Raw genomic sequence first — 18,179 nt, forward strand, 5'->3', positions numbered from 1 at the left:
TTTTAGAGGGCAGAGCGTTTTACAGAGCGTAGTATTTTACAGGGCATAGAAGGGTAAGAGGTAGGAGGTTGAATTCATGCTTGTTGCACTGTGTTGTTGTGGACACTGTAAAATTCCAAATGCTGACTGGTTTACATCGGTGTATGTTCAGGATTTACAATAGATTATCTTGCTCCTAACTCAGCTGCAGTCGATATCTACTTACTAATCACTTCCTGAGTAGAAGTTGAAGTTGACGGCGGCAGTGATGCCGCAGATGATGATGGGGACGCCCCAGCCTAGGAAGTAGAACCGGAGGATGGGCTTGGGGGGGAGAGGCATGACCACCGGCTCGGGCGGCGGGGATGGAGGGCGCTCGGCCTTCAGGAACTTCTTGAACATGTTGCTGGAGGCAAGATCATGGTTGTTAGAAGTGGGTTTATAAAAACAGAATGCTGAACAATAAGATCGACATACAACAAAGTGTCGAACAGTTGGCAGGGGGAAACAAAACAAAATGATAATAAGATATATGCTTGTTGTGTTTTTCTGATTGTGAAACAAGAGTTACTTCCCTTCTATTTCATCAACCTCCCAATCTCCGATATGATAACGCTCTGTGTCAAGGTCTGAGGACGCCTCCATATAAGATCGCATCAGGTGAACCCTATGTGAACTTCGACAACCCAGTGAAAAAGAAGGATGCAGAGGTACTTGAGCCAATCAGATGGCAGCTTTCCAAAACAATTCACCTTCATTTCTTTACCAACTCGATTCGGAAATTTTAGTCTCAGGAGAAAGTAACCACCACAGAACACAAGCATACCCTCGATAGTACACCACTTTGTGTGAAGATGGTAGGATATATTAAATATCTAAAACAACGCAGTAGCAAAGCTTTAATCTTATCGCAATCGGAACTCCTCACATATGTTTGTTTTCGAGGTACAGAAATCTGACATGTTGATCTGAATGGTTTCCTAACTCATACTAAGAATTTAGGAATCTCAATGCTGATTGGCTGATTAGAAAGGTCACCTGACGTGACCTGTGAAGGTGTCCTCAGATCTTCAAGCAGAGAGGTTTTATATCAGAGTCAAAAGATCAGATTTCACTGAGATTGTCAACTTCCATGTTTTTATTACTACTGAATAGGTTAAGAGGCATATAAAATGATTTCAAATTTTGTATTTTACTCCACATTTGAGAAATTATTAGTAATCTGTAAATGTCATTGCTAGAACTGTCTTACTTTGAAGTGATGGTGATCCAGAAGACCGCACACAGTGTGAGGTAGTGTATAGCTATTCCTGCGATCTGACACACCAACTCGAAGTCCGTCCGATTGATGCCCATGGTGAAGGCAACAATGAGCAGGAGAACGCTGATGCAGATGTTGATCACAGAGTGCTTCATCTTCTTCGGGATGTAGATCATTCTGGAACATGGAGTAACGTATCTTGTCAAGCATGGAGTCACAATTGGAGTCACACATCTAGGGCTGGGACGGGTAACTCGGGTACCAGGGTCAGGTGGGTACTGAGTAGGACCCGGGTACCCACAGGACTACCCGGACCCGTGGTTAGTCACGTGATATATTGTTTAATGACAAAAATTATCTGGAACTCTATGGTTACACTACAAGTCACTAATGTTCCATTTCTGACTATGCACCCATTCCTTCTGATTTTTCATATGGTTGAATAAAGATATAACTTAATTCAGCTTCAGTTTATGAATGACCCGATTGTTTCAAACATGTATGTAAATACTCTCTCTCTCCTGAGACCTACAGAGGGTACCCGGGTAGGGTCAGGTAACAGGGGGATGGGTACCCAAGTAGTAAATTTGGACTCGTCCCAGCCCTACACACATCCAGTAATCACGAACACTGACATTGAACACACAATGCTATTTCTAAATGGCATTGTGTGTTCATCGCTTTCAGCCATGTGATCTAGACTACCAGTTGTCTGACTTTCATGTTGTGGAAGCTGTGGTGGCTGAGTGGGTTAAATTGCTGACTTTTTGTGCTGGAAATAAAGTGCCTCACTCTGGCAGTGTGGGTTCGAATCCCGGATGGGACTCAACCTAAAAAGTACTAAAATCTGTACCTTACTAGGAAAGTTTTATTCAAATATAACATATGTAGACACTTACATTGTTTACTTTCAGCCATATCACAGCAGTTACAGGCTTACTGTACCCATGTCAGGAATCAAAACGAACACTTTAACCACTAGGCTAGTCCACCTCCCATTTTCCCCGTGCCTTAAGGATATACAAGACATGTTGTGTATCTCCGACAGTTTACCTGAAGCAGGTGACGTAGGTGATGATGACAGCCATCATGCACAGCATGCAGATGCAGCTGCCCACATAGATGATGGGTTCCATGATGAACCGACGGTACTGGTCCTTGGCGTTCTCCTGAAACATGGCCAGGCCAGCGTTACAGACAACAATACATCGCAACATCCTGTCATATAGCTAACATCTTGCACTGTGTTGTCTTTTCCTACAGTGCTTATCATTATTGATGAAGGGAGATGAAAATGAAATTTGTGAAAAACAATTTAAAATTCAAAGCCTATGTTAACAACAAAATAATAACAACAACAACAACAAGAACAATTTGCTTATTTATGATGTGTCAAATCCCCACAATAATACATGTCAAAGTGCTAGATTAATACCCCGGTTAATGGATAAGTGTGCACTTGAATTTCATTCTCAGCTTCCTGGGGAGTATACATCTCAATCTGCCTTACAAGGCTTTAGAAGGTTAACAGTCACATTACCATCTCATCCTACTAGGTTCCCATTCACTGCTGGGTGAAAAGAGGAATATTTCAATATTTCTCATGTCACCGTTGAAAGACACTGGCTCATTTAGCTGACTCAGCAGATATGCAAAAGGCTATTTCTCCACCTCATATTCATGCTGTTATCTTACACACAATACAGGAAGCTCGGGATATCTACCTGCAAGATGGCGAAGTTGGAGAGGTGGTAGCACTTGACGGTAGTGATGTTGCCGGTGAAGCCGACGATCTCGCAGCCATCCGTACACCAGTCTCCCAGTCCACCTGTCACAAAAGGTCCAAGGAATATAACAAATTGAAAACAAATAGAAAACAGATGTTTGATTGCACTGAGGCTCTTAAACAATGTGCAGCTTTTGGCGTTATACTTGGGTGCAAGGGATTTAATGTCCCACTCAGAAATCCATGTGCAACCCATTTTCTTCATGGCGGGGTATAAGACATACATTCTACAGATCAGAAATATATTTCCCTCCCAGGTGGGATACTTAGTGAATGAATCAGATCTCAACAATGTGTCATGGAAGTGGCACAATGTGTTCTGTGTCGGACACAGGAATCAGCTTGAGATGACATCCTAGTTATACAAACCATGAGCTCCGAAGTCCCAGTAAACAGCAGCCAGCGAGGCGTGGGGGTCCGGCACGTGGAAGTTGAGGGTGATGGGATTAGACAAATTTAGAATGGGTTCCCCTGCAATGACATGAGTGAGTGAGTGAGTGAGTGTTGTTTTATGCCAAAGACACCAATATTCCAGCCATAAAACATATGTCTGGTTTTGTTCTGCCCCAAATCCCAGAGAGACCAGTCCAATCAGAGGGGGATACATACACAGTCTAGCCTCATTCCAGAAAGCAATCATGGTTCTATGACAGTCGAAAATCTATGCCAAAGTATGCGAGCTACTACCATCTTAACACTACGACTATCGTAAATCTATGCTAAAGTATGGGACCTACTACCATCTTAACACTACAACTATCGTAAATCTATGCTAAAGTATGGGAGTTACTACCATCTTAACACTACAACTATCGTAAATCTCTGCTAAAGTATGGGACCTACTACCATCTTAACACTACAACTATCGTAAATCTATGCTAAAGTGTGGGAGCTACTACCATCTTAGAAATACAACTGTCGGAAATCTATGCTAAAGTATGGAGAGTTAATACCATCTTAGCAATAAAACTGTAGTAAATTAATGCTAAAGTATGGAGTTAGAAACATCTTTCCACGACGACAAGCATAAGTCTATGCTTAAGTATGGGACTTACAACTGTTGTAAATCTATACTTAATAAGGAGAAGATATATGGATGAACAACTTCTTTATTAAATTAGGAGTGACGATACAGTGGAGGTTCTAACACCTTATGAAGCTAGCCTCTCAAAGAAGTTAATCAATACATAGGTGACTAAGTTTGATGAACAAGCCCCCAAACCAACCAACAGGTTGATTTCCACTCCACCAATTTTATCAGAAATTAACTTTAATTTGATCTTTGAAATTTGAATTTAATGTTTCAGCTTGAAATGGTGTTATTGCCTCATTGATCCCACTCACCCACAGCAATGGAGAACACCTGGGACACCACAGACCAGTTGCCGTCGCCAAGCATGGGGTCTTCAAAATGTTTCTTGGTTCTAGGGAACAGGGCATGGTTCCGGTAAATGGTGACCTGGATGTTGGCGTCCTCAGACACACCAGCATCCTGCAACAGCGTTGGTGGGATGTCTGCAGATGCTTGTATGTTCTGGAACAAAGCATGATACATGAGAAAAGCTGAAGAGAAAAGCCAATTGGAAAATATTCTTGAGCGTTGCAAGATCTTAAAGAAGCCTGCCACATCAATACTATTTGTAGTTGTGCTGAGCTATCTCACGACAAGCGAGGGGGCAAGTCCAGACCACTGAAGAGAAAAGCCAATTGGACAACATTCTTGAGCGCTGCAAGATCTTAAAGAAGCCTCTCACATCTATACTACTTGCAGTTGTGCTGAGCTATCTCATGATGAGGGGTCAAGTCTGGTACATGCAAACCATTATAGATGCTCTAAGTATGAATTCCCACCTTTTCCGCCCAAAATAACAAGGTGTGATATGTGGTCAGCAGAACCAGCATATCTTCCCGTTCATCAGGGGGCGGTCGGGTAGCCTAGTGGTTAAAGCATTCGCTCGTTATACTAAAGACCTGGGTTCGATTCCCGACATGGGAACAATGTGTGAAGCCCATTTCTGGTGTCCCCCACCGTGATGTTGCTGGAATATTGCTAAAAGCGGCGTAAAACCATACACTAACTCACTCTTCTTCATTAGAGGACATTATTACTTTGATAAACAGCCTCCAAGTAGAAAATGATAATTGCAAAATATTGACAAAAAATATCAGCATCAAAGAAGTAGTCCAATCCATATCTTCCTCAAGATTTCATCAAATTGTGCCCACAAACCTACAACTAAGTGTGAAGATAAGAATGTGTCAGTCATAATTACAAAGAACCTGTCTTATCACACAAACAGAAATCATCAAACAAGTGTATAGTGGAATCACTTCACATCTGTCTTTGCAGAACTGTTCACTGAATTAACATCAACTTATTTCATTCAGGTTATCCACACTGATAAAAGAACAAGATAGTCTTAAATGATTTCATAAAATTCCAAAAAGATGGAAAAAATACTGCCAAGATGCCTCCAGAACATACACTGAAAAAGCCCAATAGTTGCCACAGGCTTCCCACACTTCAACTCTGCCAACACCTGACTAAAACAGCCAAGGACAATAGCCTTCACAGTCTGTGTTCTCAAAGAAATATTCATTAAACCTGTTACAGCGCGCATGTCAAAAGAAATAACTTCCCTCTCTGCATGAGAGGACAACAGTATATCCACCTACACGAAGCAACAACCAGAAGAAATCAGAGCCAGGATTCATGCTCGGGCAACATATAACAAGCTACAATGTATGCGCTTGGGACACTTCACATGAATATTTATATTGTGGGTGCATGAATAAGAAGGTGAAGGAGTGATGTTTCCAACAATGCCCTTATCGGTATGCAAGTCAGTCTGGTACAGTGTCACATGAACACACTACATACTGCCTTGATCTGCAGGGGGATGTTAGAGGGAACTACACAATGTCTGAACACTCATCCACAAGTCACTTGTAACTATGTCTTACAGATTTGAAGTCATAGTTTCGTGATTTCTTCTTCAGACACTTATATAGCAGTACCACCTCTCAACAGTACCACAGTTGTCATGGTGACCTGTACTCCACAGTACCACAGTTGTCATGGTGACCTGTATTCAACAGTATCACATTTGTCATGGTGACCTGTACTCAACAGTATCACAGTTGTCATGTAGACTATATTGATTCTACCTTGATACAAAACAGTAGCCCCTCCCTCCTACTGCCATATTGATTCTACCTCTACACAAAACAGCAGACCTTCCCTCCTAATGCTATATTGATTCTACCTCTACAAAAAACAACAGTAGATCTTCCCTCCTACTGCCATATTGATTCTACCTTAATACAAAACAACAGCAGACCTTCCTTCCTCCTGCCATATTGATTCTACCTTAATACAAAACAACAGCAGACCTTCCCTCCTAATGCCATATTGATTCTACCTTAATACAAAACAACAGCAGACCTTCCCTCCTAATGCCATATTGATTCTACCTTTATACAAAACAACAGCAGACCTTCCCTCCTAATGCCATATTGATTCTACCTTTATACAAAACAACAGCAGACCTTCCCTCCTAATGCCATATTGATTCTACCTTTATACAAAACAACAGCAGACCTTCCCTCCTAATGCCATATTGATTCTACCTCTACAAAAAACAACAGTAGACCTTCCTTCCTAATGCCATATTGATTCTACCTTTATACAAAACAACAGCAGACCTTCCTTCCTCCTGCCATATTGATTCTACCTTTATACAAAACAACAGTAGACCTTCCCTCCTCCTGCCATATTGATTCTACCTCTACACAAAACAACAGCAGACCTTCCCTCCTACTGCCATATTGATTCTACCTCTACACAAAACAACAGCAGACCTTCCCTCCTACTGCCATATTGATTCTACCTCTACACAAAACAACAGCAGACCTTCCCTCCTCCTGCCATATTGATTCTACCTCTACACAAAACAACAGTAGACCTTCCCTCCTACTGCCATATTGTTTCTACCTCTACACAAAACAACAGCAGACCTTCCCTCCTACTGCCATATTGATTCTACCTTTATACAAAACAACAGTAGACCTTCCCCCCTACTGCCATATTGTTTCTACCTCTACACAAAACAACAACAGACCTTCCCTCCTAATGCCATATTGATTCTACCTCTACACAAAACAACAGCAGACCTTCCCTCCTAATGCCATATAGTTTCTACCTTTACACAAAACAACAGCAGACCTTCCTTCCTACTGCCATATTGATTCTACCTCTACACAAAACAACAGCAGACCTTCCCTCCTAATGCCATATTGATTCTACCTCCTACAGGAACAAGTGGGCATAACCTCTGCTGATGTTCCAATCATAACATGAAAGCTCAGTTCCAGTGCCAGGTGAATTTACATGAGACTACATCAACCCTTTTAAACCCTTCATTGTCTAGTGTTACCTCGGATGCAGTCACTTGGCTACTTTTTGAAGTTTATCTGAGAAATTGACTCCCGTAAGTGAAAAGCAATTATGACATGGGATTCATTAAGCACAAGCATCTTTGAAGTCCACTCTTCCTTCATTATATGGTGACTCTCTATCATCGTGAATTAGGCTCTCACGAAGGTACCTTTCATCCACTGCCATCTACAACAGACTTTTCCGCGCTCACTGCACAATCAAATACATGCCAGCAATCACATCCTCACCAAGCCATTTCCTTGTAAAGAAAGGTCTATAGAATCGTAGAAGACTTATTTGCTATTCTTCTTGTACATGCTTGCAGTCTTTTTTTGGTGTTCTCAGATGTGCTGGTTAAAAAAGTTTGGAATCAATTTATCTTTCTGAAACCAGAGTACAAAGGGGTCTAATGAGTAATGGCGACCGGTGGGGTTAAACTTCCCCTTGCTAATACTAAAGTGACAAACTATTCAAGTAGTTTCTTCTCATGTCGATGAACCAGATAAATGGGTAAAGGCCAATATCACAGAAGTCCTCCATACAATGACACGCATGATACGCAAGAATTCCTCACCAAGCCAGCTTGATGATAGATAATAGCATTGACTAATTCCTTTCTTTTCTTTTGCGAAATGTACCTACATCACAACAGTATTCTTGCAACAATGACACAACACAAGCAATGTTCCTGGAAACTACATATGATCTGAGCTTCAGTAAATATTTAATATGACAACCACAAAGCACATATGGTGAATATCTCCCCACCTGCAAAACGATGAATATATCCCAACCTGCAATACAATGAATATATCCCAACCTGCAATACGATGAATATCTCCCCACCTGCAATACAATGAATATCTCCCCACCTGCAATATGATGAATATCTCCCAACCTGCAATATGATGAATATCTCCCCACCTGCAATATGATGAATATCTCCCCACCTGCAATACGATGAATATCTCCCCATCTGCAATACGATGAATATCTCCCCACCTGCAATACGATGAATATCTCCCCACCTGCTATATGATGAATATCTCCCAACCTGCAATACGATGAATATATCCCCACCTGCAATATGATGAATATCTCCCCACCTGCAATACGATGAATATCTCCCCACCTGCAATACGATGAATATCTCCCCACCTGCAATACGATGAATATCTCCCCACCTGCAATACGATGAATATCTCCCCACCTGCTATATGATGAATATCTCCCAACCTGCAATACGATGAATATCTCCCCACCTGCAATATGATGAATATCTCCCCACCTGCAATACGATGAATATCTCCCCACCTGCAATACAATGAATATCTCCCAACCTGCAATACGATGAATATATCCCCACCTGCAATACGATGAATATCTCCCAACCTGCTATATGATTAATATCTCCCAACCTGCAATACGATGAATATCTCCCCACCTGCAATATGATGAATATCTCCCCACCTGCAATACGATGAATATCTCCCCACCTGCAATACAATGAATATCTCCCCACCTGCAATACGATGAATATCTCCCAACCTGCAATACAGTGTAAGTCAGTGATTAGGAAAATGGTGAATGTCTCACAACAGGACTACAAATACCTCCAACCAGGAATATGATGAATGTCCCACATCAGGGCAATGAAGAATACCTCAAACTAGGAATATGATGAATGTCCCACATCAGGGCAATGATGAATACCTCCAACTAAGAATATGATTAATGTCTCACATCAGGGCTATGATGAATATCTCCAACCAGGAATACAGTGAATATCTCACATCAGTGCTATGATGAATATCTCCAACCAGGAATACAGTGAATGTCTCACAACAGTGCTACGATGAATATCTCCAACCAGGAATACAGTGAATGTCTCACAACAGGGCTACGATGAATATCTCCAACCAGGAATACAGTGAATGTCTCACAACAGGGCTATGATGAATATCTCCAACCAGGAATACAGTGAATGTCTCACAACAGGGCTATGATGAATATCTCCAACCAGGAATACAGTGAATGTCTCACAACAGGGCTATGATGAATATCTCCAACCAGGAATACAGTGAATGTCTCACAACAGTGCTACGATATATATCTCCAACCAGGAATACAGTGAATGTCTCACAACAGGGCTACGATGAATATCTCCAACCAGGACTATAGTGAATGTCCCACAACAGAAATACGGAGATATATCTCCAACCAGGAATACGGTGAATATCTCCCACCAGGAATATGAGGACTATCTCCCCACCAATAGATTCCCTTCCTGTACAGCAACTCCCCGAGTAAGAGGACCAGTGAAGCGTGAATCAATCACAGGGTACTCCGATACCGTGTGACAGTCACCGACCGAGGTCAGGTAGGCTGACATTCCCCTGCTGCCGGGCACACGCAGGCTACATTCACAACGATGTTGCTGCTGTCACTGCCGCAAGGTGGGTGCACATTCTGCAACTCCTTAAGGACTCAGTTGTGCAGTCTCCTTCATGGATACACTGTGTATGCAGCAACCCCTGGGGTCACTGGAAAACCTTACACATATATGAGGGTCTTAAGGGAGGAGGTGAACAGACATAAATAATTTTTTATTTAAGTCTGGAGTCATGGGAGACAAGCACCCAGTACTAAGGACCTATTCTGCGCCAGATCTGTCACGGGACACAAGTGAACAATACTAAGGACCTATTCTGTGCCAGATCTGTCACAGGACATAAGCACCCAGTACTAAGGACCTATTCTGTGCCAAATCTGTCATGGGACACAAGCACCCAATACTAAGGACCTATTCTGTGCCAGATCTGTCATGGGAGACAAGCACCCAGTACTAAGGACCTATTCTGTGCCAGATCTGTCACGGGAGACAAGCACCCAGTACTAAGGACCTATTCTGTGCCAGATCTGTCATGGGAGACAAGCACCCAGTACTAAGGACCTATTCTGTGCCAGATCTGTCAAGGGAGAAAAGCACCCAGAACTAAGGACCTATTCTGTGCCAGATCTTTCATGGGAGACAAGCACCCAGTACTAAGGACCTATTCTGTGCCAGATCTTTCATGGGAGACAAGCACCCAGTACTTAGGACCTATTCTGCTGGGGTATTCAAACGAAGAACTAAATGTATTATATTCTTCCATTACATAAATATCAACTCATCAGGCTGAGCTAACTCAAACAGAGGCCTCCCTGACAGCCCCACAACCAGCAGGTCACCTCAGCCTGGTACAGTGAAATCACTGAAATCAGTGCACAACAAGCTGCCCCCGCCGGTGTAGAGCCTCGGGCAGCTTGAAGCCATAAACCCACAGGTGGTTACAGAGGTCCAATGAAAGAAATGCCTCTCTTATAAACCGTCATAAAGAACCCAAACCTTGAATTTCCAACACAGGTTTTTAAGTAGCAACTATCGACACAATTTTCCGGGACTGTTCCAGCCCTTCCTGTTCCTGACAGGATCACTGGGGTGTGGCTTGACCTGGGAGGCAACGTGAATCAGCTCAGTCAGCTTGGGCAGCCCAGATCACTGCGACATGCACAACACAGCCTGTCTTTTTGTTCCCAACTCAGAGCTTATATACAATGTGCGTGTAGGATAAACTTTTGTCTTACCCACACAAAACATGCCAAATACCATGATTAAAAATTAATAATGGCCCCACCTAAAGTTTGTCAACACAGGGGCTGTGAGTGTTTGCAAAGTGACATGGTCGAGAGAGAGGCAGTAGTAGTTCACAGGGGCTGTGAGTGTTTGTAAGGTGACCCGCCCAGGAGTGAGGTGAGGTGAGGTGAGGTGAGGTGAGGTGAGGTGAGGTGAGCAGTCCTTGTTTTAGCCCCTTAATGCAGAGCGCCAGACAGGGTAACAACAAGTACCATCTTTTAACGTCTTTATAATGACCAGCGACTGCACCCCGACCTTCCGCTCTCCAGGCGGACATTCTACCTCTGGACCACAGAAGCAGGGAAAGGGACTGTAGGTGAGGTGAAATGGAGTTTAACGTCGCGTCCAAGATTATTGCATATACAGCAACATGGATGCACGTGTGTGTGAGCGTGTAACTGCTTGTACTAGCCCAGACTAATGTCGATTTATAGTGCTAGCCCATTGAGATACCATGCTGCAGTTTTACATGAACACCCCACTCTGACACCGTATACTGACTCCTTGGTGACCAGTCCTTGTTTTAGCCCCTTAATGACGAGAGCCAGACAGGGTAACAACAAGTACCATTTTTTAACGTCTTTTGGTATGACGGGGCCGGGAATCGAACCCCGGACCTTCCGCTCTCCGGGCGGACGCTCTACCACTAGACCCTGGAGGGTGGCTACAGAGGCTGTGAGTGTTTGTAAGGTGCCACAGCTGAGAGAAGGATGGTAGCTAATTTGTTGCTTCTGTGTGTCATGGGAACAGTCACTGGACCGGGAACAGTCACTGGACCATGACCACTCGTAACTGCCTCATTCCGTCAAGTCATACATCCTATTGTTCCATTGGTCTGGTGTATTTGTGGGAGTAACACAAAACATAGATGCAGAAGCGTGATACTGGGGTCAGCCCGTACCTTCCTGAGCAAACTTAGTATTTATAGTGAGTGAGTGAGTTGGGTTTAACACCGCTTTTAACAGGATTCCAGTCATATCACGGCGTGTCAGCTTAATGTGGGAGGAAAGCCCGAAGTGATGCAGGTCTCAGACATTTACCACTTCTGTGAAACCCATGAGCACGAGTACGGTGCTGACAAACCTAGAAACATAATCGGGGCGAACCGGGATTCGAACACACAATCATAGGTTTCTGGCGTGCCCAAGGGACGCAACTCTGCACAGCGAATCGCGGCGCCTTAGACGACTGGGCCACCTGTGCCCCCCCTTAGTATTTATAAATTCCAAAAGTATAATAGGAGAGAGGGTATACCAAGTGTAAACGTGTCACACCACTCAGAATAAGGAAGATAACTCAAATTATTTTTCAATTCAACCTGACAATTGCATGCCTACAATGCATTCAGTGAAATGTTTGAGAGCGGGAGTTGCGTCTTCTGGGGAAAGCTGAAATTCATCAGAAACTTTCCAGAATGTGTTTATGACTGTCAGTGAAACCTGCATGCAGTTGTACGCCTTGCTGCAACATCACACCGATGTCACTGCAACCTGTAACTAATGGAGACTGGCCAGATACCTCAGTGGTCCCACATCATAACCACCCCAATCTCATCCACAAATGTCTCATGTGATCTCATCTGTTCTCATGTGTTCTCATGAGATCTTGAGTTCTCATGTGATCTCATGTGTTCTCATGTGTTCTCTTGTGATCTCATGTGATCTCATGTGATCTCATGTAATCTCATGTGTTCTCATGTGTTCTCATGTGATCTCGTGTCTACTGACACTAAGTCCCCAAAACAAAGTTATCATATTTAAAAATATTTATCTGCCAGGACTCTAAGTTTGTTATTTTGTGAAGGAGCCAAGTGGCTCCTAACATGAATATTTCAGGAGCCAAACTTAAGTTTTTAAGAGCCAACAGATATCTTAAACAGACATTGTCACCAGTTATGTTGACTCTTAGGTAGCCAAGTGGTGAGCAGAAGATACATTTAGGTTGCCAATGATAGATTAAGTCACATTTGGCCACCAAAATGGTCACTTCTTAGAGGGCTGTCTACAAAAAAAATCAAAATGGAGCCCAGACAATCCTTAAGTTTAGTCAATCTAGACTTGCCAAATCATTCTAGCCTTGAGCTAAAGTGTAATTTATTCTCTAGGTCTGGGAGGCCGACTAAAGCATGGGCTATTGAGGAGCTATTCTGCCCTGTAATACCATCTTGGGTATAAACCCTAGAACATCATGAATATTAACTAACAGTTACCCCTACCTTCATGGACAAGTGTAGGTCATCCGTCGTGTTCCCGAACCGCGAACAGGAAAACGAACTCCGAGAATATCCCCGCTTTGCCTTCTTCTTGGATTTCTCCAGAGCACAGTAGATCCGAGAGGGTTTGGCCTCCAACTCACGCAGCACGTTTATGGCCATGTTGGAGGCGTAGCGGCTCCACTTCCTGGACGGCGACGGTGGCGTCACCTGCTGGGTCATGTTCTCCAATGCAAGGACAAACCTGGAAACAGTAACATATTGATGATGCTGTATAAGCAATTCATTGTTTTACACCCAGACAACCACATTTTATTCTATTGTTTAAAACAAATTGACTGCAAAAAACAGGATTTTCAAAACACAAATTCAAATATTTTGATGAATATTTTCATTTTAACTCTGAAAAATTTAGCGTTAATGAAGACGACACATACCTGCTACATGCTTTCTTTTGCATCTGTGCTCCAGCGAGCGTTGCTGGTGTTGCCATGGTAACGTTGTTCACCACCTCCACAATGGCATCAGATATCTGCAAAAGATGTCGAGTGAGTGAGTGAGTGAGTGAGTGAGTGAGCGAGCGAGTGCAGGGCCCTCCAATTTGAAAAATTACAAACTGCTATCATTTGTCTGCTGCAACGTAACACTTGCTACCCATGTAGCAGTTTGAATATTTTCGAATGTTATATTTTCTTAAATTAAGAAACATCATAATGTTGCATTCATTGAAATAATGCAAAACTAAGTAAAAATAACTTTTTTTTAATGGACTTTGAAAAACAGTGCATCTGCATACCTAAATCACCAGTTATTATCACAATACACAATTTCAGAGTTGTATAAACATTAGTAGACCTGCAGGGATATTGGCATCTGAATATGGCTACATCCCTGATCTGAACATCAAAATTACTAAGGCACTAACCATTTGATATTCTGGGATTTATCTTAAATAATTAATTGTCCCAAAAAATTCTTGAAAAACATAACAATGCTTCAGACAGCTGCAGAAGAAAGAAATTTTCGGCCACAAAACTGACATCAAAGAGAGGTGTTTTTGAGAAAAAATAATTAGGCTGGTATATAAAATGTCAGGTTTTGCAGCAGCAGCTGAAAAAGTGCGAGTCCCCATACAAAATCAATGCATAAACAAACACAAATTTCTTATACATCACAAAGATGATTAATTCTATGGGAACATACAGGATTTCCGAGCCAACAAACACTTTCTGTATGATCTGTTCCCTTTCTTCTGTCCACCAGTATAGTGTAGTAGAATAACTGTCACTCAACCAGGCAGCTGTCAGTAAGGTTGATGGAGTTATGTCCCTTTGATCACAAGTACTTTAATTTGCACCAACTTTATCATCAAGTTCACTCTAGCAGAAACTCAATTTACATTTGATAACATTTTTCCCTTCTAGATATCTGACAAGCCAAGGTCATTGTGACACTGCCAGCAATAATGCATGCCTACCTCAGCACCCACAGAGACGAAGCTCTTGAGTCGGTCAATGGCATCAGAAACAAACACGGCGTCCATGACGGACATCTCGGGGAAGATGGGCACAGGGAGGTTGAGTGTCATGTTGATCTTGCTGATGTATTCAAACACTGTGGTTGCATTTATCTCCTCCTGAAACAGGAAGACAGAAACGATATCATACCAATACCAAAATTCAAAATCCAATTGGCTCCATGTACACAAGACTTGTTTATTTGTGTATAATACACACTCATGAGTTATATGCACCCTTGATTATGGGCAATTAAATTCTGGAAAATATATCTGTCGTGTATAATACGCACAGATTTTTCTTTTGTATCATTTCAGGCTGTCAGCATAAACCACGAAATTTACGATCTTTCAACTCTGTTCACCAAAATTATATTCTAATAAGAGCCCCCTATTTCTAATTTTGAGAGCGCCCTGGGTGCTATTTACGTCGAATACGGTAAGATTTCCACCATTTGCAATAACCTGAAAGAGACGATATTAGTAGCAAATTAAATCTGTGGTTCAAGACAATCAATATTCTACCATTGTTTCATTTGAGATTTGGCATAGGCCCTAAAGTTCTATCATTTGAAATGACAAATCAAGTTATTCGAGTTGTAGCTAATGCTGTTTCAATAATTCTAACACCATAAAGTATTTTACTGCAGACCTACAACAACAGACATGAAACAGGGAGTAGGTGAAACCATGGTAACTCACCAGCGCGAGTCTGTGTAGCATGCGCGTCCTGTCGCTGACGTAGTCGCACTGTGAGATGTTGAGGAACTTCCAGTATCCATACTCGTCACAGTAGTACGTAGCGAAGTCGTCCTTTCCCCCGACCTTACATGGCTTCTTGACCGTCACCCCGGCGATGGTTTCATGCCACGTGTAGTTTCCCTTGTTTGTTATTTTATGGATATGGGGACAATTTTTCTCAGGATCCTTTATAACCGTTATTGAAACATCTCGGGAAACCTTTCCTTGTGGCGTGGAAACTTGACAACTCCATATACCCGAGTGCGACTTTTGTAAATTATTTAATGCTAATGTGTGCGTGATGATTGTGTCGTCTGGTGTTTTCGACGTGACCACAAAGACGCCAGCAGATTTGTTGGTTTCCACAGCAACTCCTTTCCGTATCCACGCGATGTGCGTGTCCTCGTGTATAAAAGAGGCTCGGCAGTTGAACGGCAATTTGTCACCTTCAAACACGATCTGACTCTCTTGAGGACTGATGACAAAGAACGGCAACTGAAGGTCATGTTCTGAAACATCAAGGTCATCCATAAGTCTTAGGCAAAACTCACAAAGAACTCACATTGTACTTTTGTTGACATGTGTGTTGAGCCAACACTTTAAACACTAGGCTACTCCACCACCAAGCCCTAATGAGATTATATAACTGGTCCCCGACAGGTCCCCGACAGGTCCCCGACAGTTCCCCAAGAGGTGCCCAACAGGACCCCGACAGTTCCCCAACAGGTCCCCAACAGGTCCCCAACAGGACCCCGACAGTTCCCCAAGAGGACCCCGACAGTTCCCCAAGAGGTCCCTGACAGTTCCCCAACAGGACCCCGACAGTTCCCCAAGAGGTGCCCGACAGGTCCCCAAGAGGTCCCTGACAGTTCCTCAACAGGACCCCGACAGTTCCCCAAGAGGTCCCTGACAGTTCCCCAACAGGACCCCGACAGTTCCCCAAGAGGTGCCCGACAGGTCCCCAATAGGTCCCCAAGAGGACCCCGACAGTTCCTCTAAGAGGACCCCGACAGTTCCCCAAGAGGTCCCTGACAGTTCCCCAACAGGACCCCGACAGTTCCCCAAGAGGTCCCTGACAGTTCCCCAACAGGACCCCGACAGTTCCCCAAGAGGTCCCTGTCAGTTCCCCAACAGGACTCTGACAGTTCCCCAAGAGGTCCCTGACAGTTCCCCAACAGGACCGCGACAGCTCCCCAAGAGGTCCCTGACAGTTCCCCAACAGGGCCCCAACAGTTCCCCAAGAGGTCCCTGACAGTTCCCCAACAGGACCCCGACAGTTCCCCAAGAGGTCCCTGACAGGTCCCGGACAGTTCCCCAACAGGACCCCGACAGTTCCCCAAGAGATTCCCGAGAGGACCCTGACAGGTCCACAACAGGTCCACAACAGGTCCCCGACAGGTCCACAACAGGTCCACAACATGTCCAAACCAGGACCCAAACAGGTCCCCCACAGGTCCCCAACAGGTCCCCAAACAATACCTGTCTGTGCTCCAAACTTTTGAGTGCACTAGCCCGAACTTGACTCTTAGCCTCATTTTTTGTACATTTTAGTGTTATCAACTATTATTAGTGACTCAAATGAACAGAACTGAAATACCCCAACAGTACCCCAGTATCCATGTTTGACCCGTTTTGTTGAAGAAGCCAAGAAGGCTTCAGCTGACTACAACCTTGATGACTGTGTCACCGTACCCCGACACCAGTGCTCACTCTATCAACTCCTAGATCACCAGGCCCAGACAAAATCAGTTACAGATTGCCCTGATAGGAATGTTGTTGACATGGCTGTGGTGGGCTTAGGCTGTGATGAAAAAATCGAATAGTATGTATGAATTTTCAATTCCCCCCCCTCCCCCGTACCATACAAATCAAATGGATGCTCCCTTGTACAGGCATACAGGCAATAACTAGGCAAGATTTTACTCCACAAGAAAGTGAGTGTGCTTATGTCCAGATAGTGGTACCTCACTGAATTTTAAAGAAAAAGCATCAGCTTTGCATTTACCACAAAATATCATTTTTACAACATACATCCTCTAAAGTGAAATAAAGGACAATTGTCTGTTCTCGTCAAGTAACATTGATCTCCAAGTGACACGACAATGACGGTTTTTCCACAATGTGCACAGCAGGACACAAGATGGGACACTTACGTAAACTGACAAGAAAACGATAAATGTTGTGTTAATAATGTATCTTATCATTGATCTTTCTCTCAAATCAGCAGTGTCCGAGGCAGACTGAATGAAGTTCCGGTTTAAAAGTGTCATTTTAATGAAAGAAATATTGATTATATATTATCAGATAAATACAGAATTTTAGTAGTAAATAAAAAATGGGGAACATGAAATTCAATTTCCCTTCTCATTAAAACTACCACAACTAGTGTTGTCATCAGGTCAAATGGCGCCATAATTCCATTTAAAGTTGGGAACCAAGGTCGTACTGCACTGCTCACTCTATGCCTATATCCCTCCGCCATATTAAACTCATCACATGTGACATTTCATATCCTTTGAAGCAATTACAGTGTGAGCTATTAACCTGCCATTAGACGGCCGACCAACATC

General features: G+C 43.1%; 1 protein-coding gene across 1 annotated transcript in view; it reads right to left on the minus strand.

The window, feature by feature from the left end:
* Positions 1 to 18,179, minus strand: part of LOC139452021 (adhesion G protein-coupled receptor A3-like) — a 126,139-nt gene that overhangs the window by 11,196 nt on the left and 96,764 nt on the right. Inside the window, exons 7-16 of the mRNA XM_071233300.1 lie at positions 15,571 to 16,118; positions 14,830 to 14,988; positions 13,790 to 13,884; positions 13,356 to 13,596; positions 4,371 to 4,560; positions 3,396 to 3,497; positions 2,965 to 3,068; positions 2,294 to 2,409; positions 1,232 to 1,417; positions 206 to 385 (exon numbers count right to left, since the gene is read on the minus strand). Coding sequence (XP_071089401.1) covers positions 206 to 385; positions 1,232 to 1,417; positions 2,294 to 2,409; positions 2,965 to 3,068; positions 3,396 to 3,497; positions 4,371 to 4,560; positions 13,356 to 13,596; positions 13,790 to 13,884; positions 14,830 to 14,988; positions 15,571 to 16,118 — 1,921 coding nt within the window. The remainder of the gene's footprint in view (positions 1 to 205; positions 386 to 1,231; positions 1,418 to 2,293; positions 2,410 to 2,964; positions 3,069 to 3,395; positions 3,498 to 4,370; positions 4,561 to 13,355; positions 13,597 to 13,789; positions 13,885 to 14,829; positions 14,989 to 15,570; positions 16,119 to 18,179) is intronic.

The sequence above is a fragment of the Haliotis cracherodii genome, unplaced genomic scaffold (assembly GCF_022045235.1).
Source record: "Haliotis cracherodii isolate W230 unplaced genomic scaffold, xgHalCrac1.p SCAF_9, whole genome shotgun sequence".
Taxonomy (NCBI): domain Eukaryota; kingdom Metazoa; phylum Mollusca; class Gastropoda; order Lepetellida; family Haliotidae; genus Haliotis; species Haliotis cracherodii.